The sequence below is a fragment of the Pistacia vera genome, unplaced genomic scaffold (assembly GCF_008641045.1).
Source record: "Pistacia vera cultivar Batoury unplaced genomic scaffold, PisVer_v2 Contig503, whole genome shotgun sequence".
NCBI lineage: Eukaryota > Viridiplantae > Streptophyta > Magnoliopsida > Sapindales > Anacardiaceae > Pistacia > Pistacia vera.
The window spans coordinates 1,661,374-1,684,155 of NW_022196339.1; the positions used below are offsets into that span (position 1 = coordinate 1,661,374).

Consider the following 22,782-nt stretch of genomic DNA (forward strand, 5'->3'; position numbering starts at 1 on the left):
ACGGTGTTAGCCACAAAAATGTTATTTTTACCCCTAATTTCAAAACCCCAAGGATGGTTTTAATGAACACCCCAAACCTAGCATTTGCTTGTAATTTATGGAAACTTAAGGGGTAATTTATGGAAACTTACCCATATTAAACCATATATTTAACAGAAGTAGACAATATTGTATTTATCCAAGAGGTCCCATTCACATGCATAATGTAAGAAGTGATCAGAAAAAAATAAACATCTTCGTTTACTCTCAATACCAATAAAACTGTAGGGCACCCAAAGTATACCAAGACAAACTGAGCTCAATCTCAAATAAATAATTGAATCATAGTCAACTGATTAGATTAACCTCGGCCGTCCATACATCACCTAATTGAAACCCGTAAAATGAATTGTGCCAGAAAATTAAAAAAACAAAACAAAAGTTAACGCTCAGGAACAGCTGAATCACACAGTTAAACAGTTTTATATCAACTTCGGTCGGTTTACTCAAGAAATTTGGTTATTAGTTTATGAAATCAATTTAATTTGATTAATTAATTTGGTTTTTATCATATACATATAGGCAAATATATGCTTAATTATAATTAAATGTTATAAATTAGAAATAAGAGATAAATTTATCGATTATATATCGAAACAAATACAAGATAAAAAGCTAGCAAGTATGAGGGTAATATATTCAACATATCTCTAAATTATAAATTAATATGGATTTTTTGTTTCATTTGTTTTTATTTTGACCCTAAAATTAATTAATGGGTTTTAAATTAGTGATTAGGAACTTGGCCGACTTGCAACTTAAAAGGATAGTGAAGTCATGGCATTTGACTTGTGCTATTAATTCATTAACATAAAATATTATGAAATTGTTAATTTAAGTATTGAGTGTAGCTTAAACCTCTACCTCAAGTGACGGGTAGGACATTATAAATTTTAATCCTTTTTATATTCTACGCATGTTTTATTTATATATTATGAAAGGTTGGAGGACAAACCATAGTTTAGAAAATTACTATCTCTTCAAGATTTTAAGAGACATGGGTGATCGAGCCAACTTACACGCACTTAAACTAATCTCTCGAGACCTAAAACTATTGATCATGTAAGAGTCTTAATAGCCATTTTTATTAGTGCCTAAAAATATTTGAGCTCAAGAGTTTATGAAATCTTTTTTTGCTCTTTTAGCATCAGACCACCCAATGATGGTTTACTTGAAGTGTTTTCTTACGTTATAAATCTTGATTCATGTTTAAAAAAAAAAAAAAAAAAAAATCAATACATTCATAAAAGAGATGTGATGAATCCACTAGAAAAAAAGATTTCAATCTTAATATTTTGATATATCCTTTATTTTTATTTTTTCAAAAAATAAGAGTGCCGCAACCGTCTAGAGGTCCATAAGGTTGTAATTTGAAAGAGAGAGGATCATTGTGGAATGTTAATGTCCTATTATAGATTTTCAAATATTAATTAAATTTAGTTGATGTAGAGGGAGAGTAGCCAAATATATAAAGAAAAAAAAAAAAAGGTAGCCCTATTAAATGTTAAGTCACCGTCTTCACTCTTTGCTTCATGGGCTAAGACAAGTCTATGCAACAACAACTCTTCCTTTCATTGAACATTCACATGAATTCTGCCTCTTTCATTATTCTTTTTCCTTTAAATATTTATTTTTCTTCTTTTGTTCTCATCATTTTTTTTCTTAAACAATTTAATGGTTCATTTTCAATTACTATAAGTATCCCAAACATGCCCCTAGGGCTGTCAATCGAGCCAAGCCGCTTGCGAGTCGACTCGGCTCAGCTTGTTAAATACTCAAACTCAGCTCGAATTCGACTCGAGTAAGTTATCGAGCCGAGTTCGAGTCTACCCTGACTCGGCTTGATTCAACTCGCGAGCCAATAGTGGCTCATTTAGGGTTTTTCTGCGCATAATACAAGTTTTTGGGTTTTCTTGTAATTTGACATGTAAAAGACTAAAAGGTTTAAAAAAATCACAAATTAACCCTTAACCAAATAACCCCAATTAACTCAAAATCAAATCGCGTAAATTCATTCTCCCCCAAATCAAAAACCCTAAAACAAGAAACCCCAAAAACAATTTTCCGATTATCACACCAAGCCACCCACAAACACAAGAACCATTGGAGATTCAACTTCCGAAAGTTTGAGTTATATGCCGTTTTGATCATAATTTTGATGTATTTTGATGGACATTTGTGTTTTTTTTTTTGTCTTAGATTGCATAATTTGTTGTGTAATACGTTGTTTATGTTGATTTGGATGTGATTTATGTTAATTTAGATGCAAATTTATCAAAAATTAGATATGATTTGTGTAAAACAAGATATGCAGGTTATATTAAAAAATGGTTAAACGAGCCATAATCGAGCCAATTCGAGCTCGCGTTAAACGAGTCGAATTTTCCTGACTCGGTCGACTCATGACTTGACTCGAACTTGTCTAATGCTTAACCGAGCCGGGCTCGTTTAGGGTGATACTCGGCTCGTTTACACCCCTACATGCCCCCCCACCACCAAAAGCCTTTTTTTATAGGCACAAAAATAATTTTTTAAATTGTTGTGACACTCGAGGCTCCTCTAGTTTTCACATTTTGAATTAATACATGTAAAAAAAAATTACCATTCTCTTTAACCCTCTTTTCGGCTTGACGGTAATAGAGATTGTTTTCAAAATTAGTCAAAAACCCTTTTCATAAATAAGTGATGTGAAGAAAAAAAAGTTTTTATATATAATTTATAGATACAAAAAATTCAATGATAAAGGGTAAGCTATAAATATTAGAAGAGGGTTATTATTTGTGTACTTTGAGTATATTCCTTATAAAAATTTTAAATCAGATTTTGATTTCAAATGTTTAAATTATATTAATATAAGATTAATTCTTAATTGAATAGAAAAAAATGAAAGAACAAAAAAACAATAGTTGAAAATTGATAAAATATTATGTCTAAGATTTTAATAATGTGTATTGTTAGCAAAATGGGAGTATAGAGTATTTTTATGAGTGCAAATAGTCCTACCCATATTAAAATTAATTTATATAATGCTAGGTATTGGGTCTATCTAAAAGTTTAATGAAAAGTTATGAGTCAATAAGGAATTATGATAAATTTTTTGGTAAATTTAAGAAATAAGGAATAATAAAGGTAGTGTTACACTGTTACATAAAAATCTGTAATTTCATGTGACCTTTCAATAGAATCACGAGTTACAACAGTAAGGTAGCTGCTGCAACAAAGGGTTCACTTATATAAATTATATTTTTCTTTTCTTTTATTTAATAAAAAATGAGATTACATTTCTACCACCGCCCCTGTAACATTACCTCATAAAAATGATTTTCTTATAAAGTAAGAATCAACAATTATAATAATAATATACCTCTTATACAACATACATATAAATTACACATTGATATGTACATATTATTACTTAATATGAAACTTGTAACATTTTAATTTGATTATTTATTTAATAGTTGTCAACTCATATTATTCCAAGTCTATCGATAGTATCATAAAATGCTATTTGTCTTTAAATAAAATTAACGTATGGGTTTATTTCATTTACTTTTCTTGAAGTCGTTTAATATGAAATACATAATATAATTCCGATGATGTGTTTTGATATCATTGAGGCAAATGAAATAAACCTTTAATCTAATAATCTTAGTATTACCTTTTTATTAATTTTTATATCATGATTTAAGAATTTAATCACTTTAAAAAACCCTAAGTCCGAAATCATAAGATTATTAGAACCAAAAGAGGGTATAACCAAGGATACCAAAAGAAATCAAATCATTTCTCAAAGTGTTGAGAAACATGTTGCATTTATATTTGAATACTTAAGTTGAAACTTTTAGTATTTGAATTTGAATATTTATTTTGCAATTGTCAACTCATATTATTCCAACTCCCATAGTTAGCAACGAACATTTTATTATTATTATTATTAGTATTAAATATAAAATAATCCTAAAAATGTGTTTTGATATCACAAAAGCAAACAATTATATAAAAAAATTCACTAATCTGATCGTTCATGTTGTTGGGGTTGGCAACCACTTCAACAATTGAGGTCGTAGCTAGATGTCAAAGCTCATCAACATGAGCTAGTCAGCTAAAGGTCACAACTCAATTGCCAAAAGCAAATGGGGAACAAAAAAAGAAAAAAAAAAGATTAGAACAAAAACAAAAAAAAACCGTTGGATCATTTTTCTAAATAATTAAATTCTTAATAGGGTTTAGGCTTAGGAATAAGGATCTAAGTAATATTAGGTTTTTCTCATTACACCTGGTATATAAGCATATAACTCTTTTGAATGAGTGGTAGAGCAAGTCATTAACAAATATATTCATTGTAACGAAAGAATTGAGAAGATATTTCAATAATATTGACTCTCTTGGACGTAACCATTTTTTTAGGTGAACTTGAGTAAATCGCGCGTATGCTTTTTCTTTACTGATTACATTATTTGCATATGATTGTTTATTTGTTTGGTTTCGGTTGCTCTATAGATTGTTTCACATGTTTCATTGTTACAGCAGAAATTGGCATAATTGTATCAGAAGAACAATGCAAAAAATTGCGCCAGCATCTTATCCCTCCATGCTCATTGTAACTCAAATTTTCCAACACTACAGACCGGCATCGTCATTCTACACTAATGAAATAAACCTTTAACCTAATAATCTTACTGTTACCTTATTATTAATCAACTTGAAAAACCCTAACCTAACATTATTAGAACCAAAAGAAGCTATAATAGAGGATGAAAAAAGAAAATAATGTCTCAAAAGTGTTGAGAAAACAACAAAAACAGTTGAATAAAATATGATTCCACTGTTGGAAGGGATCCCATTTAATAAGACATTGAATTTCATTTTCCCACTATTTAATACACGCCTCACAGGTGACAGGCCCTACCATTCCCATTTCTTTTCCATCTTCCTATCCCTTCTCCTCCTTTAAATATCTCTCTTTCTTCCTCAACTCTCACCTTCTCACATTTATAACTACCAATCCCCTCTTAACTCTCATGAAGATCTCTTCTTTCTTCAAGAATCACCACCACCAAGAAACCACCAGCACCAGGCTTCAATGGCCTTCATGCAAGCATCCCAAGACTCTTTCTTTCCGAGCTGCCGGAGACGACGACATTATCAAGACTGTCAACTCTATCTTCTTTGATCCTTTGGCTAATAACAATGAAGGAGTTGAAACTCCTGAAACATGGTTCACAAACTCATCCACTGCCGAGTCTGCCAGAAGCTTCTCTTCTGAATCCGCTCTCGTTGAAGAGTTTGATGGCGAGTCGTTGGAGATGGTGGTGCGAGGGGCGAGATCAGAACGGCTGTTCTTTGAGCCCGGCGACACTAGTTCGATCCTCGAGGAGGCGAAGACTGAAGGGTTTCCTTTTAAAGAGAGTGTACTTTTGGCTATGGAGTCTGAGGATCCTTACGTTGACTTCAGGAGATCAATGGAGGAGATGGTGGAGACTCATGGGTTGAAAGATTGGGAGTGTTTGGAAGAGTTGTTGGGATGGTATTTGAGAGTGAATGGGAAGAAGAACCATGGATTTATAGTTGATGCTTTTGTTGATCTCCTTGTTGCTCTTGCCTCTAATAATTCTTCTTCTTCAGCTCCTGTTGATTCAACTTCTTATTCTTCTGCTGTTTCTTCTTTTTCTTCATCTTCTTTAACTCCTTTGTGTCATGAGATTGAGATTAATGAGATTGATGAGGAAGAAAAAATGGTGGTATTGTCTTAGTTAGCTTTAGCTTCAATGTATCACGAATTTTTGTGTATATTAGTAGGTTAAAAATATAATATATAAACAAGAAATGAAGAGATTCTAGTGCATTATATATATTTTCTCTATCTTTTTTTAACAATAAGTTTTATTTTTTATTTAGTATTTTGATCCAAGTCTAGAAACCTGAGTCAGGCTGACGCAGATTTCTTGTTTAGGAAATTATATGGCTGAATATTTGAGATTTTATGCATGGCATATAATAGAGAGGGAGTTCTTTTTTGTTTTTTGTTTTTTGTTTTTGTGTTTTCGTGTTTTTTTCCCTGTGAAAGCCAGCTCATGTATTGGAACAGTTGCTCTCCTTCATTATACAGACTGGATTTCGGTGATAATTGTACTGCACCATATTGTGAATGCCTGTGTTGAATGGTTGACACATGTTCGGGCTTTATAATTTCCATTTGTCAACTTTCGGTGGTGGGTTCACATTTTACTTACCCAAACCCATATATAATTATTGTGAACATATGTTTACATTATTCAAGTACTGCAATTTTACTTAAGAAATTTACATGTTCAAATCAGCATTTTTTCCAATCCAATCTCGTGAGCGTAGCACAGAAAATTTGGCATCCATTGTGCATCGAAAAAGAAAAGTAGTGAAAGATCAGTTGGTCAGAAAATAAATCACATAAGTGAAGAATTTCTGGGTAGTTGTCAAATGGGTAAACATTGATTTGGTCATGAACTGAGTGCTTGGTGAAAGAAAAATCTTTTACTGTGTTTATGTGGAATGGCCATGAAAATTCTCTACTGATGCTCTGTCAAGTGAAACCTGAGGCTAATATCTCTGCAATTCACAAAATCATCTTTGAAATTTAGTTTCCGAAACGTAATAGCTATCATATAAGTCACCAAATATAAACGGCTCAAGTAGTTGAAATGCGTGATTGATATGAATTCATTTGATGAAGATGTTCCCAGCAATCTACTAAAACAAGTCAACAGGAATTTCATGGCTAAGATGCTATGACTTGTATGATGCACCCAATGACTTGATTTTTATACCAGAAGAACCGTCGATTGTATCAATAATTGTTCATCAAAATGGAACATCCACACAACAGAGCGAAAGGAACATCCACATCCATTCCTATTACCAGGCATATTTGAAGAGATCATCGAACTAGCCTAAAATATCAATATGAAGCATATATGGTTGAAATGGAAATTCAAAATACTACTTTAAAGCAAAGAACTTTAAACATTTGACACAGATTATAGTGTCTCACAAAGCAAATATCACAACTATTTACCTTCCACTATCAATCTTCTAGATCAGTTTGTCACCTACTAGTAGCAAATTTATCAACTTAACATAAACAAAAGAGCGAAATAAGCATTGGTTCCATGTAAGCAGGTAGCATATTGCAGCAGCACATTACAGTGAGGCACTTGACTGTAGCGGCTGCAGTAGTTCATCCCACAAAGGCACTATGCAGCAAGTCTTAGTTCTTACTCATTATCCTGAGCAGCTTCTCCATCATCAAAAGCTTCATCAAACGATCTTATATTTAACTGGTAGCGAAGGATTCCCCCAATGCCACCATATCCCCTGCAGAATTGAGATCCTTCTTGTGATTTGTTGGTGACAAACTCAAGTGAGCAGCTGAACTACTTATACTGATCAGCAAACCAATCTACAAGTGCCAATTTTTCCTGAACCTTCAATTCGGAACCAGTAGCTGAATCCTGGAATTTGGTGTCGTCGGTCTCTTGTTCCTTATTCAAGTACTTTATGACAATTTCATTAGTCACACTGTTTTTCAAGGCGTAACGACTTATATCCAGATCTTCCCAGATAATAAGTGTCTGGATGCTGCCCATTTCTAGAGCCATTATAGTGTCATCCACACCAAACAAATACTTTCCTGTATCCTGGCTGATTTCTTCAAAGAACTTACCGATCAAACGCTTCTCCTTTACAACATTAACATTAGATAGAACATCAAAGGACAGCTCTATGGCCTGATCGAAACCCTTTTTTCCGCCATATGAAATGTCTACCACTTTCAGTATTTTTGCCCTGAGGCATGAATCAAACATGTCAGACTGACTCAATTCTGTTTTAAATTCAGCAGATCCAGCAAGTATCAACCCATCAACATTAACCTTAACTGTTGCAGGATCTATAAAATACTTCGCAGCAAGCTCTGCAGCCTTCCTTAGGTAGTTGTGGCGTTTCTCTGCTCGAAGGCGTGAGAACCTCAATACTGATTGACCACCTCTTCCATGCTTCTTTGGAAGATCAACTGTAAATTTATGAAGTATCTCACGACTTCTGCCACTTGATGTTCCAATGAAAGTTCCATTCCCATCTATAACAATAAATCCGAACTTCTCATCAGACTGAAGGAGTCAATTCAAAGCTTCAGTATGGAATTTATTGTCACAAATGTATAGAGATACATTTATGGGCTTAAAAGGCACAAGATCATAAACAAACTTCTGTTGCTTCCCATCTTTGGTAACTCCTGTTCCGTATAAACAAAAGTCCGTTGCAGGGAACATTTCTGTAAAGCTTGAGCCTTGACTGTGCAGAAGTAATTGCACTCAACACAGATTGACGGTTTACTCTGTTTTTAATGTTTGAAGCAGTTCTATATTCCTCTGCCAGCATCTTCACAACTCTAGATATCTGATCGCGAGGATTGATGATCAGAGACACCATACTAGTGCCATTGCCTCTTACACCATCCAGTGTTTTGATCATCTTTTTCATTTTCCAAATCTCAATATTCACGTTAGAGTCTTGAGTGCCTGTCATTGCAATACACAAAGACTGCATATACAAGATGAGAGATGATTCAGAATATGATTAATGAAAAATCAACTTAAGCTTCAAACAACAAAAGGAGTATAAAGCACTGAAAATTAACCAAAAAACAAATTAGGAATAAGAAAATCGTACTAGAGAAAGAATTAAGAACAACCAACTCATACCCATTTGCAAACATGAACATATTACAAATATTGCATGGTGTAAATCAGCAGAAGCAATATTTTAATGCAATTACATAAAGTTTACATATTGTTCACAATTATTTAACCTAATAACCGCTATTATATTGGTGATTTGCAGAAAACCATTCAAGTTAGAGGGCTCTGCTCATTGTAGCATTTGTTGTAAGAAACTATTTTGGTGTTAAAAAAAAAAAAAAAGACAAAAACAAAAACATAACTAAAAATTGTAAGTTTCAGTGTACTTTCACAAAAAAACACTTTTACTCAAAAGACTTTGACATAAAAGGATCTAAATTTTAAACATTTTTCTTATTGAAATGGTTTTGTAGAATTTGATATCAGAAAGTATTTTGACTATTTCAACCAAACATATATTTCAAAAATGGAGATAAAATTATAAAAAGAGTTTTGATAGTACCAAAAGCACTCTCATAAACATCATAAACATAACAGGCACAGTCCTATACTACAGCAAATTCCACTCGTTATACAACTTAAAACACAACTATTCTATTTTAAACACAAATATGCATTAAAACCTGGCAACCCAAAATCATATTTTTAGTAAAGAAGATAATGTCACAACATTGACTTTTAAGATTAGTTATAGAATACATTAAAGTTACAACCTCAGTAATATTGTTAAATAATAAATAAATATCCAAAATGACTATAAGAATAAGAAGAAAACGCACCTGGCGAAATCTTGAGAAATAAATTTTGGCCAGAAAAGTAGGTGTTTCTGAGAAATATTTATAGCTAGGGTAAGGTGACCTTCATGCTTGGGCAGCACGCTTTATGTTCATATTTGTAAAAAATGAGTTTCACCAAAATTTGTACAATTTCTTGGGGCTCAAACTGGGATCAGGCCCAATTGGGCTTGGGCCAACCTCAAATTTTTATCATAGATCCCCAAGAAATTGAGTTACCCACCTAATCTTTTTTAACACCATTCAAATATAATGGGAAAGAAAAAACTTATATGAAAAACTGGATTTTTTAATCCTAATAACTAGAAAACCTTCTTTGTTTCTCAATGTTAGAATTTTTGTGTGTTCAAAACTTAATACTTAATAGTTGAAAGCGAAACATTTAATTAAGAAAAAATAATCTTGATCCTTTAATACCAAAACTTTCATGTGTCATTGGATTATTAAAATCTTAAGAAAAATTAGGAGCAGAGGGCATACAAATCCAAATAATATAACACTTACAAACTCATATTCTTGTTTATTGTCACATTATTCATCTATTAGGTTGTACAAAGAACTCTTATGATTGCGAATCCTCACTCATATTCTGTAATGAGAGGTTCAATCTAAGTTTAAAAGTTTGAAAATATATAAAATTAATAAAACTATCTCGTCATTCTTCCTAAACGATAATATACAATTTAATGTATTAATTATATAAATATGTTGCTAATTATGCTTGCATATTTTCTAACTGTAAACATGTTCTAAACAAAATATAATTTTACTAATATAAGCTATAAGTATTTTTGTCAACTTATGAAGATGTATGTGCACATTAAAACTGATGTTTGCACATTTATTTAGTTAAACACAATCATGTCTGTAGTTTACACATGTCACAACATCTTACATAAATGTGTGCACATTTTCTTAGTTTGAACTTATTGCAAATCATTTAAGTTAGTTGTGTAAACATTTTTCCAGTGAGACCTTTAGTATAGGTGTCGAGTTTTCATTGCTTGTTAGGATATTTTTTTCCAATTCTGAAATCTACGTGAAAGGTCTGTATACAAGGCCTAACATTTCAGAAGTGGTATTGGAAAGTTTGTTTTGCCTTTTTTAGATGTGATCCAACAAAGTTGTTGAGAACTTTCCTAAATTAGCCAAACATGTGTAAGCCTATTTCAGCTGGCGGTCTAAAGATTTGTTGAGCAAGGATTATATAATATCTTCTTCATCCTTGCATTTTCTCTTGAACCTGAATATTCCATTTTGCTCTCTAAAAGTTATAAAGAGTTTATTCTTTGGTCAGGTTCCTTATATGGTTTTATACCCAAAATACTTTGCTTATGTATTGTTGTTATTGAGTGTTTGTTAGAACATGGTTTATTTGATGCAAGCTTGAAGGGAGTTCAAGCCGTGGAGTTGAAAGTTGACTTCGACCTTGAAGCTTGAGTGAAGCTCGAGCTATCCAAGCAGGTTGTAGAAGAACATTGGAGCAACCAGAGGGTGGAGTTAGAGTGTTGTAAAACATGGAGTGTTTTACATTTGTTTACTTAACTTCAACTTTGTAATTGACTTGCAAGTGTTTGCTATAGTAGATTTGCTTCGTCTAGACTTGGTCCCACGGATGTAGGTTGTTAGCCGAACCATGTAAAAATTATTATATGCTTTAGTTAATGTCTTTGATAATTTGTATTATGTTGATGATGAATGGCTATTCCCACAAGCACTAATGAACTCAATCAACTTATTTCGCAAGAGTTTAATGAACCAGATTAGTTATAAACTCTCACATGCACTCTACATAAAATAAATGCTTTAACATTACAAAGATCAACTCTTTATCTGCCTAATTTTTTTATAATCTCTCTTGACATATAATAAGTTGTATTTATGTTAGTGAATGTGTTTGGAGTGAGAGTGTTTAAGTTAATGAAAGGTTTTTAGTGCATAGGGTGTGTTTGGTTCGGGGTCATATAAGATTACTTCGATAATCTTCGTTTAATTTTTAGGATTCCCTTGTTTGGTTTGCAAGTAATAAAATATTACAGTAATCTTTTGTTGTAAATAGTGTTTACTGTAGAAAATATAGAGAGTAATCATATTACCTTGCCAATGGATGTTATTAAAAAATTACCGAGGTAATGTGATTTTTATATCTATTTTACCCTTAATTAAATATCATTTCCGACACAATTGTCCTTAAATGTCTACCAAATAATCATTAGCCCAGACCCCTACATTTGAGAATTTAGCTAAAACAGCCCAGCCACAAAAAAATTTAAAAGTTAACAAAATATCTCGAGCCACCCAAGATCACCATCAACCGTCGACGGTAGTAGCCATTTTGGCATACGGTTGGCCAGACACGACTGGCAAGATCTGGCTAGTCGTGCACAGATCTAGCTGTTTTCGACCAAATCGAAGGCCGGAAATGATCAGATCCCCTGCCGTGATTTGGCTATTTTTGCCTTCGATCTGGTCGAAAACAGCTAGATTACTACTAGATCTGGCAGTTTTTTGCCATGGATCCGACCATGGAAACGACCTTATCGACGCACAACTAGTCAGATCTGACCGATCGTGTGCCATTTTGACGACTGTCGACAGTGTCAGCGGTGGCGGCTGACTACTAGCAGTGGCTTGGGGTGGGTGGGGGTGATTTTGCTATAAATTAAAGTTTTATATGGCTTGAGTATTTTAGCAAAATTTCAAATGTAGAGGTTTAAAAGAAATGATTAAAAAAATAATAATAATATTATTATATTAATATTTAAAAATGAGAGTAATTTAATAATATATATAACATACACATTCATTTATCTCCCAACCAAACATATCAATATAATATATCCATCAATTTATTCCAACCTAACCAAACACATTTTCCTAAACATTCTTAGTAATCTTCAAAGTAATCTATATTTCAATTAATATAATATTCCCAATAATACAATATTCTCTGAATCAAACGCACCTATAAGGGTAAGATTTTAAAACAATTCTCATTGAACTAAAAAAACTAGATAAAGATGATATTAGTGTGGGTTCTCCAAATTTTCTTTTGATCGTTNAGGGTGGAGTTAGAGTGTTGTAAAACATGGAGTGTTTTACATTTGTTTACTTAAATTCAACTTTGTAATTGACTTGCAAGTGTTTGATATAGTAGATTTGCTTCGTCTAGACTTGGTCCCACGGATGTAGGCTGTTAGCCGAACCATGTAAAAATTATTTTATGCTTTAGTTTATGTCTTTGATGATTTGTATTATGTTGATGATGAATGGCTATTCCCACAAGCACTAATGAACTCAATCAACTTATTTCACAAGAGTTTAATGAACCAGATTAGTTGTAAACTTTCACATGCACTCTACATAAAATAAATGCTTTAACATTACAAAGATCAACTCTTTATCTGCCTAAATTTTCTATAATCTCTCTTGACATATAATAAGTTTTATATATGTTAGTGAATGTGTTTGGACTGGGAGTGTTCAAGTTAATGAAAGGTTTTTAGTGCATAGGGTGCGTTTGGTTCGGGGTCATATAAGATTACTCTGGTAATCTTCATTTAATTTTTAGGATTCTCTTGTTTGGTTTGCAAGTAATAAAATATTACAATAATCTTTTGTTGTAAATAGTGTTTACTGTCGGAAATATAGAGAGTAATCATATTACCTTGCCAATGGATGTTATTAAAAGATTACTGAGGTAATGTGAATTTTATATCTATTTTGCCCTTACTTAAATATTATTTTCAACACAATTGTCCTTAAATGTCTACCAAATAACCATTAGCCCAGATCCCCTATATTTGAGAATTTAGCTAAAACACCCCAATTACAAAAAAATTTAAAAGTTAACAAAATATCCCCATCCACCCAAGATCACCGTCGACGGTAGTAGCCATTTTGGCATACGGCCGGCTTTTAGACACGATTAGCGAGATCTGGCTGATCGTACATAGATCTGGCTGTTTCCGGCCAAATCGAAGGCCGAAAAGGATCAGATCCTCTGCCTTGATTTGACTATTTTTGGCCTTCGATCTGGTCGAAAACAGCTAGATCACAACTAGATCTGGCCGTTTTTTGCCATGGATCCGACCATGGAAACAACCTTATCGACACACAACTAGCCAGATTCGACCAGTCGTGTGCTATTCTGATGACTGTCGATAGTGCCAACAGTGGTGGCTGGCTACTAATAGTGGTTTGGGGTGGGTGGGGGTGATTTTACTATAAATTAAAGTTTTATATGGCTTTAGTGTTTTAGCAAAATTTCAAATGTAGAAGTTTAAAAGAAATGATTATATATATATATATATATATTTAAAAAAGAGAGTAATTTAATAATCTATATAACATACACACTCATTTACCTCCCACCAAATATATTAATATAGCATACTCATCAATTTATTCTAACCTAACCAAACACATTTCCCTAAACATTCTTAGTAATCTTCAAGGTAATCTATCTTTCCATTAATATAATATTACCAGTAATACAATATTCTCTGAACCAAACGCACCCATAAGAGTAAGATTTTAAAACAATTCTCATTGAACTAAAAAAACTAGATAAAGATGATACTAGTGTGGGTTCTTCAAATTTTCTTTTGATCATTCCTCCAAAGAGGTTTTGCTACAAAAAGATAAAAGCATCAAGAGTGCTAATAGGAATTCGAAAATGATAGAGCCACCGAAGATTGTACACCGAATCTGTGCACCAAATGACGTGACAAAATCCTGACCGTTGATTAATATTAACTGATAATGAATCAACGGTCATGATTTTGTCACGTCATTCGGTGCACAGATTCAGTGCACAACCTTCGGTGGCTGTAGCATTACTCATATGAATTATTGATTACCGACAAAAATCTTCAAGTCAGTTTCTTGAACAAAATATATAATCAGAGAAGCTCTCGAACTAGGGAAAACACTTTAGTGAGAGAAGTTAAAGGTAATTTATGTCTTTAAAATATCAATTCATCGATATTGAACGGGTTATGAATTAATGCTGTAAAATTTAACTCAAAAACTAAAATTGATATAGTTTTACCCCATTAATTTTTGTTTGATCAAAATTTTTAATAAATCTGAAAACTTTTGCACAACTTGAGAATAAATCAAACTTGTTATGAAAGAAAAACAAAAATAGATGTGAATCATATTAAAAGTAGTTCACATGTTGCGTAAAGTCATTCAAAATTCACATCAAAATAGAGCACGAGACAGTGAAATTGGTAGAATGGGGCCAAAATATAGAAGAAAAAGAAGTAAATGATGATAGAAAAATAAAAAAGGCAAAAATAGAAAGAAATTTGAAGTAGAGGGAAGGGCTAGATAAAGCCAACTTTGGGGGCAAGAGAGACAGAATGATTTTATGATTTATAAATTTCATGCAACAGTGCTTCTCATTCTTATTTTTTCTGAATTACATGATTCACAGCCAATCATCAAAAGCATTATTATTCCTCTTCTTCGGTAAGAGAGAAATATATATATATATTTTTTTTTTTAAAAGAAAAAGCAAAACTACAGTTCCCAATTCCCTTCAAACAGACAGCCAGTCTTCTCTCTTTTCAGCTCTTTGTAACTTTATCTTTTTCATTTTTTTTTTTTTCTCTTTTCATCATCTGGTTTTTATCTTCTTTTTTCTCTCAAAACTCTATCCTACGGATTTGAGCTCTAAATTAACTCACTACTCACTACTTTCTTCAGTGTTATTAAAACCTAAGTATACATTTTATACGTGAAACTATTGAACAAAGAAGGAATTCACGACGCAACACAGTTATCACCTTATTTGTATATCTAACTAATAAATTTAATTATATTATATGTACATCGGGAGACTATGTTTTTTTTTTTTTGGATGATCCGAAGTGTTTGGACCAATTTACGCATACCTCAATTAATCTCTCGGGATCCTGAAGTGAATGATCGGGTAAATCTCCTCAATGGCCAATCTTACTAGCTAGTGCTTAGGAGGACTCGAACTCAAGAATTCATGTTGAACCCCTTCACTTTTGTACCATCAAGTTACCTAGTGATGGTTAGACCATGTTAAATTCTCATCTCTCTAAAGGACTCCTTATAAGACTCAAACTCTTTATTATAAAGAGTTTGTCTATAAAAACAAGAATCCAACAGACTTTTTATTCTTTAAATATAAATTAAAGATTGAATTTAACTCTCTACATCTAGAAAGTCAAATTTCACTCTCTATCCCAATTTTATTTAATAAATTACAAGTTTCTATACATTTTATTATTAATTCTCTCTCATATTAAGTCTCTCTTCTATTTATTACGTCTAATTTAAAGAGTCCATTAGATTTGAATACAAATTTTTATATTTACAAATTAATGAAGATGCTCTTTATTTATGTGAAATATGCTCATTAAAATAAAAGGTACCATTGGAGATGCTCTTACTCTTTTATCATAAAGGACTCGAATTTGAAAAAGCATGTTAGATCCTCCTCTATTCTTTCACCATCAAGTCACCCAATGGTGGTTTACAGTAATTTTTTTACTTGTTCATCCATTTTACCTTTCCAACTAATAGAATAGAGAGTACATTATCTTATTAACCAATAAAAAATTTATCATATTTACACATTAAAAGATGTATATATATATATATCTTTTTATGAATGAAATAATTTTTTTTTATGGTTTTTAGGATACATGTTAAGATAACTTTATAAATAGTTATTTTAAAAGTAAATTAACTTTAAAATTTGAAATAACTGTAGTCAAATAATTTAAGAGTTTTTGATGTGACAACACTCTCACACTATTGAATTGCCGTATATAAATGATCAATATTTAAGTTGAAATTTTAAGTTATTGTATCAAACCCATATCTATTATACAGATTGTTATATGGGTAACACAAATATCCCATTATATAATATAGTTTTTTTTTTTTTTCTCAATACAGAAAGACACTAACAATTTCTTGGATTATCTTTTGCGAGTGTGTACAATTCACGTTACCAATACGTACATAAAATACTATAGAGAAAAAAAGAAAGAAAAAGAAAAGTGATTATTCCGTTCATAGTGCTTAATGCTTGGAAGTGCTTTTGAAAATAAGTAATTTAAAAACTTCAAATATTGAGAGACACCAACTTTTAATCATCCACACACCTTTATATCAGATGATGCAAGAGACAGAATAGAAAGAAAAGAAAGAGAAAGCCAAAGCCAAAGCCAAAGTTAAAGCACATGCAAATCACTTTCTCTTTGCCATCACCCAACAATTTTTTTCTTCAATTCCTCTCTTAACAAGAAAAGCACAATTCCCCCACTTACATAAATCTCTCTTCACTCTTCACTCTTCTTCCTCACCAACTATTTCTTCATCTTCAGATGAAACCCTTCCACCTAAATTTCTAAGTATTTTCTACCAAGAAAAGAAAAAATTTTCCCTTCAATCATGAGAGCAGGGCTTTGCGCTGTGCCTCAGGCTCTAACCGCAGAGGCTGGTGGCATTGTGAAGCAAGCTGTGAGTCTCGCCAGGCGGCGAGGCCACGCTCAAGTCACGCCTCTTCATGTTGCTAGCGCGATGCTCGCTTCTCCTGCTGGTCTTCTTCGAAAAGCGTGTCTACAATCTCACTCTCACCCTCTTCAGTGCAAGGCATTAGAGCTTTGCTTTAATGTTGCACTCAATCGCCTCCCCGCCTCGACTTCCAGCCCTCTTTTGGGTCCTCACTCTCCTCGCCCTTCGCTTTCCAACGCCCTTGTGGCCGCCTTCAAGCGCGCACAGGCTCACCAGCGCCGGGGCTCTATCGAGAACCAGCAACAACCAATTTTAGCTTTGAAAATTGAGATAGAACAGCTCATTATCTCCATTTTAGACGATCCAAGTGTCAGTAGAGTCATGAGAGAAGCTGGTTTTTCCAGCAGTCAAGTCAAAACCAAGGTAGAAGAAGATGTTTCTTTAGATATTTGTTCTCCAAGTCCACCAGTCAGTAGCCTGCAGTCTAAGGAAAACACTAAACTTCCTCAAATTCTTGGTCCTAGCGTGTCTCAATCCTTATCTTTTTCTCAGTTTGGAGTCATGAAAACCATCAAAACTCTTCCGGATGAAGCTAGAAATGATGATGTGATGAGTGTTTTGTACACATTAGTTAACAAAAAAAGAAATACTCTGATTGTGGGGGGTTGTTTAGCTACTACCGAGGGAATAATTAGAGGGATTGTTGAGAAATTTGAGAGAGGACAAGTTCCTGGGGATTTGAGATATGCACAGTTTATTAGTCTTCCAGTTTTCTCTTTGAGGAATTCCTCNAAAAAAGAAAGAAAAAGAAAAGTGATTATTCCGTTCATAGTGCTTAATGCTTGGAAGTGCTTTTGAAAATAAGTAATTTAAAAACTTCAAATATTGAGAGACACCAACTTTTAATCATCCACACACCTTTATATCAGATGATGCAAGAGACAGAATAGAAAGAAAAGAAAGAGAAAGCCAAAGCCAAAGCCAAAGTTAAAGCACATGCAAATCACTTTCTCTTTGCCATCACCCAACAATTTTTTTCTTCAATTCCTCTCTTAACAAGAAAAGCACAATTCCCCCACTTACATAAATCTCTCTTCACTCTTCACTCTTCTTCCTCACCAACTATTTCTTCATCTTCTGATGAAACCCTTCCACCTAAATTTCTAAGTATTTTCTACCAAGAAAAGAAAAAATTTTCCCTTCAATCATGAGAGCAGGGCTTTGCGCTGTGCCTCAGGCTCTAACCGCAGAGGCTGGTGGCATTGTGAAGCAAGCTGTGAGTCTCGCCAGGCGGCGAGGCCACGCTCAAGTCACGCCTCTTCATGTTGCTAGCGCGATGCTCGCTTCTCCTGCTGGTCTTCTTCGAAAAGCGTGTCTACAATCTCACTCTCACCCTCTTCAGTGCAAGGCATTAGAGCTTTGCTTTAATGTTGCACTCAATCGCCTCCCCGCCTCGACTTCCAGCCCTCTTTTGGGTCCTCACTCTCCTCGCCCTTCGCTTTCCAACGCCCTTGTGGCCGCCTTCAAGCGCGCACAGGCTCACCAGCGCCGGGGCTCTATCGAGAACCAGCAACAACCAATTTTAGCTTTGAAAATTGAGATAGAACAGCTCATTATCTCCATTTTAGACGATCCAAGTGTCAGTAGAGTCATGAGAGAAGCTGGTTTTTCCAGCAGTCAAGTCAAAACCAAGGTAGAAGAAGATGTTTCTTTAGATATTTGTTCTCCAAGTCCACCAGTCAGTAGCCTGCAGTCTAAGGAAAACACTAAACTTCCTCAAATTCTTGGTCCTAGCATGTCTCAATCCTTATCTTTTTCTCAGTTTGGAGTCATGAAAACCATCAAAACTCTTCCGGATGAAGCTAGAAATGATGATGTGATGAGTGTTTTGTACACATTAGTTAACAAAAAAAGAAAAACTCTGATTGTGGGGGGTTGTTTAGCTACTAGCGAGGGAATAATTAGAGGGATTGTTGAGAAATTTGAGAGAGGGCAAGTTCCTGGGGACTTGAGATATGCACAGTTTATTAGTCTTCCAGTTTTCTCTTTGAGGAATTCCTCAAAGGAAGAGGTGGAACAGAAGCTGGTGGAGCTTAGGTGTCTTGTGAAAAGCTATATAGGTAGAGGGGTTGTTTTGTATTTAGGTGATCTCAAATGGGTGGCTGAGTTTTGGTCAACTTATGGTGAACAAAGAAGAAACTGCTATTCTTCTGTGGAGTTCATAATCATGGAGCTCAAAAGATTGGCGTGTGAAACCAGAGAAAGTGAAAGAGTTTGGCTTTTGGGGATAGCAACTTTTCAGACTTACATGAGATGCAAAACAGGCCATCCTTCTCTTGAAACCATGTGGGAATTTCATCCTTTAACTATTCCTGGTGGAAGCTTGAGTTTAAGCCTCAACCTTGAAAGGTAATTAAGATCAAAAGTACAATCATTTATATACTTTAGATGTTGATTTTTTTATTTTTTATTTTTTTGGCTTTTTATCTGATTACTTCTTTACTTAATTTCTCAGTGATTCGCCAAGAACAAAAGCACAGAGAGATGGATTTGCTTGGCCACTTTTTGAAGGTGGAGTTGATAATCATTTCTATTCAGGTTGCTCGCTCAGTTTCAACAGGGAAGCTCAAAAGAAAGACTCCGGCAACACCATCACTGTTGCCACTAACTCAACCTTGCCTTCATGGCTCCGGCAATACAAAGAAGAAAGCAGAAAAAACGCCATTACTGATCAGGTTTCTATCTCATCTCAACTATGCTAAACTAATAACTTCATCTCGTTTCTTTTCAAGCTGAAAACTAACTTTCTGTTCTTTTTTTTCAGGAATGTGTCGATAGTCCAGTCCAGAAACGCGCCAAGTATCCTGAGAAAGTCCTTGACTTTTCTTCCTCATCGCCTTCCTCCGTTTCAATCTCTTCGTGGCCACTCATTTCGGAGCCCAAACGGGTACCGAAAGAGCACCAGTTCTGGGTATCCGAAACCAGTGAAGAAGCGTACGAAAGTAGCTTGAGAAACCACCCCAAACCAGACCTTTTATCCAATCCCAACTCCAGCCCAAACTCAGCTTCTTCAAGCGAGCTTGCAGTAGAGGAAGACAACGATGGCCTCAACAGGTTCAAGGTTCTCAACGACGAGAACTTGAAGATCCTTTGTGACGCATTGGAGAGAAAAGTTCCATGGCAGATAGAAATAGTTCAAGAAATTGCAACTACCATTCTTCAATGCAGGTCGAAACAAAACAACTCGAAAGAGTGCTGCAGAGAGGGTAAAGAAGACACTTGGTTGTTGTTTTCAGGAGCTGATTCTCAGGCCAAAGAAAAGGTCGCCAGGGAGATAGCTAAAGTTGTTTTCGGCTCTCAAAATAACTTCACTTCAATCGGGCTGAGAAATTTCTCCTCTTCCAGGACCCAAACCAAAGGGCGAGAGATGATGGTGGCACGTATTTGGAGAGATTTGGGTTGGCGTTGAATGAGAATCCATCGCGTATTCTTCATGGAGATATCGAACAAGTAGATGATTTCTCTCAAAAGGGTCTTAAGCAAGCAATTGAAAGCGGGAACATAATTCTTCCTGGTTGTGAAATCGTTCCATTGAAAGACTCCAATCGTTTTCAGTTGCGATAACTTGAAGATCATGAGTACTTCAGTGTCGAAAGCAAGTTCCTCTCCAAGTAAAAAGCCAAAGGATGATCACCAAATTATGAGGACAGTGATAATAATAAGTTGAAGGAGAAAATCTCAAGTGTCTCACTGGACTTAAACATTGCCATTAACGTCGAAGATCATGATCACACTATGAAGAAACTGGTGACTAGTTAGACTTCTGAGTCTCTGATAGACTAATCGTTTCAAAATTCAAGAATTGTGATAGGGAGATCGACCAGCTCATGACATGAACTGCTTCATCATTTTCCATGGTCTTTTTTTTTTTTTTTTTTTTTTTTTGTGGGGATTTTTTGTTTTTGGATTAGAACAGTAGAAGTGTGGGGGAGGGGGTAAAGGAATTAATGCAAAACTAACAGGGGGCGGAAAAAAATTTGGTATACTTTAAAAAAAAAAAAATGCATGATTCATGGTGGGGGGTTACAGTAAATTTAGGTTTTTAGATGGATGTTCAGCAATGTGTATATTTAATCAGTGTAATCTTTGATGTTGCTGTTGCATTTGTAATATTAATTAATATTAGTTCTTTGCTTCTAATTATATTATTTATGCCTTATAATTAATTTCTTTCAGGTTTTTTAATTTATGATTTTGAAGAAAAGGTAACTGTACTCAACTAATTATTGCATGAAAATTAAGCAAAAATCTGTCATGTTCATCAGATCTTCTCCTTTTAAGACACAATCTTTCCTTTTCATTGCCTCAGTCTCAGTGATATTAATTCGAGAAAGATGAAGAAAAAGAATAAATTAAAGGGTTTATTTAGACCTTATTTACCATTTTGCATGTGCAAATATATGCTTTCCCATATAATTTTCAAGTTTAAAATCACATTCCTTATTTTTCTTATTTCATTTTAAATTCTAGAATATGAATATGAAGATAATTTTAATTAATAAATAACATATAATATCAACTTATGGTGACATACATATATTACACCGAAGATTTTCTCTTTGATTAGCATGAACATAATAGAGTTTCGGAGAAAAGTCTTTAATGGATGAGTATGTCACGTCATTTCGATCTATATTCAATTTAAAAAGTAGAATAATTAAAAAATAAAGAAGAAAAAATGATTTTCTTTTATTAGATAAAGTATGTAGAAGAAGATTTATATAGAGAGACATAATGATAATGTAATACGTCAATTTAATTGAAAAAAACTTTCTCAGATTTCAATGAAGGAATGGTAGCTCTTAGTTTCAACAAATTGGCCCACAAATGAATTCCACAATATAAACATCTTTTGTGAAAAATCAGTTTAAAACACTTAGAAAAACTTAGTGGACATCTAAAAAGTTGATGACGCTGAGGAGGTGAGTGTGAGATTCATAACGTAAGAGTTTTGCAAAGGAATAGATATTGGAATAATTAAAAACAAAAAAAAAACCCTTTGCTTTTGATGAATGAATACGTAAGTATAAAATTACTTAATTTTGGTATATATATTTATAATTTACAGCCTAACATTCTCATTCATCTTTGAAAAGTGCCGGCGGGGAAATGATGAAGAAGAATAAAAAAGAAAACAAGAAGAATATAATCTTTAGACTATATAAAGATGTTTGTTACTTTAGAATCACAAAAGGAACATCTTTAAAGCTTTAATATGGAACCATAACAATAATTAATTCAGATTATAGAATTTTTTAATGTGTTTACTTATCACCAATCTTAATCAGAGATCTTATGATTCTTCATCGAAATTCTCTTCTCAACTGACATATATTGTTCCATTACTTACTAAAATTATATAGATATGGGTCTTCAAACTAAAGAATTAATATAAATAAAAATTGTCTGAAGTAATACAATATTTTGCTATAGATCAATGTTATATTGTCATAGAGTTTTTCTTATGAGTGATTATCATTTTCTTTTATTTATTTATGGTTAGATATAGAGGTATACAAATGCTAAATAGGAGATGATGTGAGTGGTTCTAAAGACTCCAATACGAAAATATAAAAACTATTCATCTGCCGACCTAATTTTATTTAGAATTCAAGTCTTTACGTATAAAATAAAAGAATTGCTAAAATCAACAAACATGAGAGGAAGTTTTGTGCACAAAAAGTTTAGTAAATTTTTGTATTTTAGTA

The 22,782-nt window shown here is 33.5% G+C and overlaps 2 protein-coding genes and 1 pseudogene across 2 annotated transcripts; 2 read left to right on the forward strand and 1 right to left on the reverse strand.

Annotated features, from left to right (window-relative positions):
- Positions 1-4,953: 4,953 nt before the first annotated feature.
- Positions 4,954-6,066, forward strand: LOC116105767 (transcription repressor OFP13). The gene has a single exon (XM_031392184.1). It carries the CDS (start codon positions 5,064-5,066, stop codon positions 5,793-5,795), a length of 732 nt encoding a protein of 243 aa, XP_031248044.1. The 5' UTR covers positions 4,954-5,063; the 3' UTR covers positions 5,796-6,066.
- A 539-nt stretch (positions 6,067-6,605) lies between these two features.
- Positions 6,606-9,515, reverse strand: LOC116105766 (annotated as a pseudogene).
- A 7,374-nt stretch (positions 9,516-16,889) lies between these two features.
- LOC116105703 (protein SMAX1-LIKE 3-like) lies at positions 16,890-21,186 on the forward strand. Its single transcript, XM_031392114.1, is given in 5 exon segments — positions 16,890-17,827; positions 18,174-19,423; positions 19,530-19,749; positions 19,839-20,421; positions 20,424-21,186. Coding segments are annotated over 5 exon segments (3,144 nt in total). The 5' UTR covers positions 16,890-16,951; the 3' UTR covers positions 20,639-21,186.
- The last annotated feature ends 1,596 nt before the right edge of the window (positions 21,187-22,782 follow it).

Excerpts from the sequence above, each read along its gene's own strand:
- LOC116105767 (XM_031392184.1), top strand. The coding sequence starts at position 5,064 with ATGAAGATCTCTTCTTTCTTCAAGAATCACCACCACCAAGAAACCACC.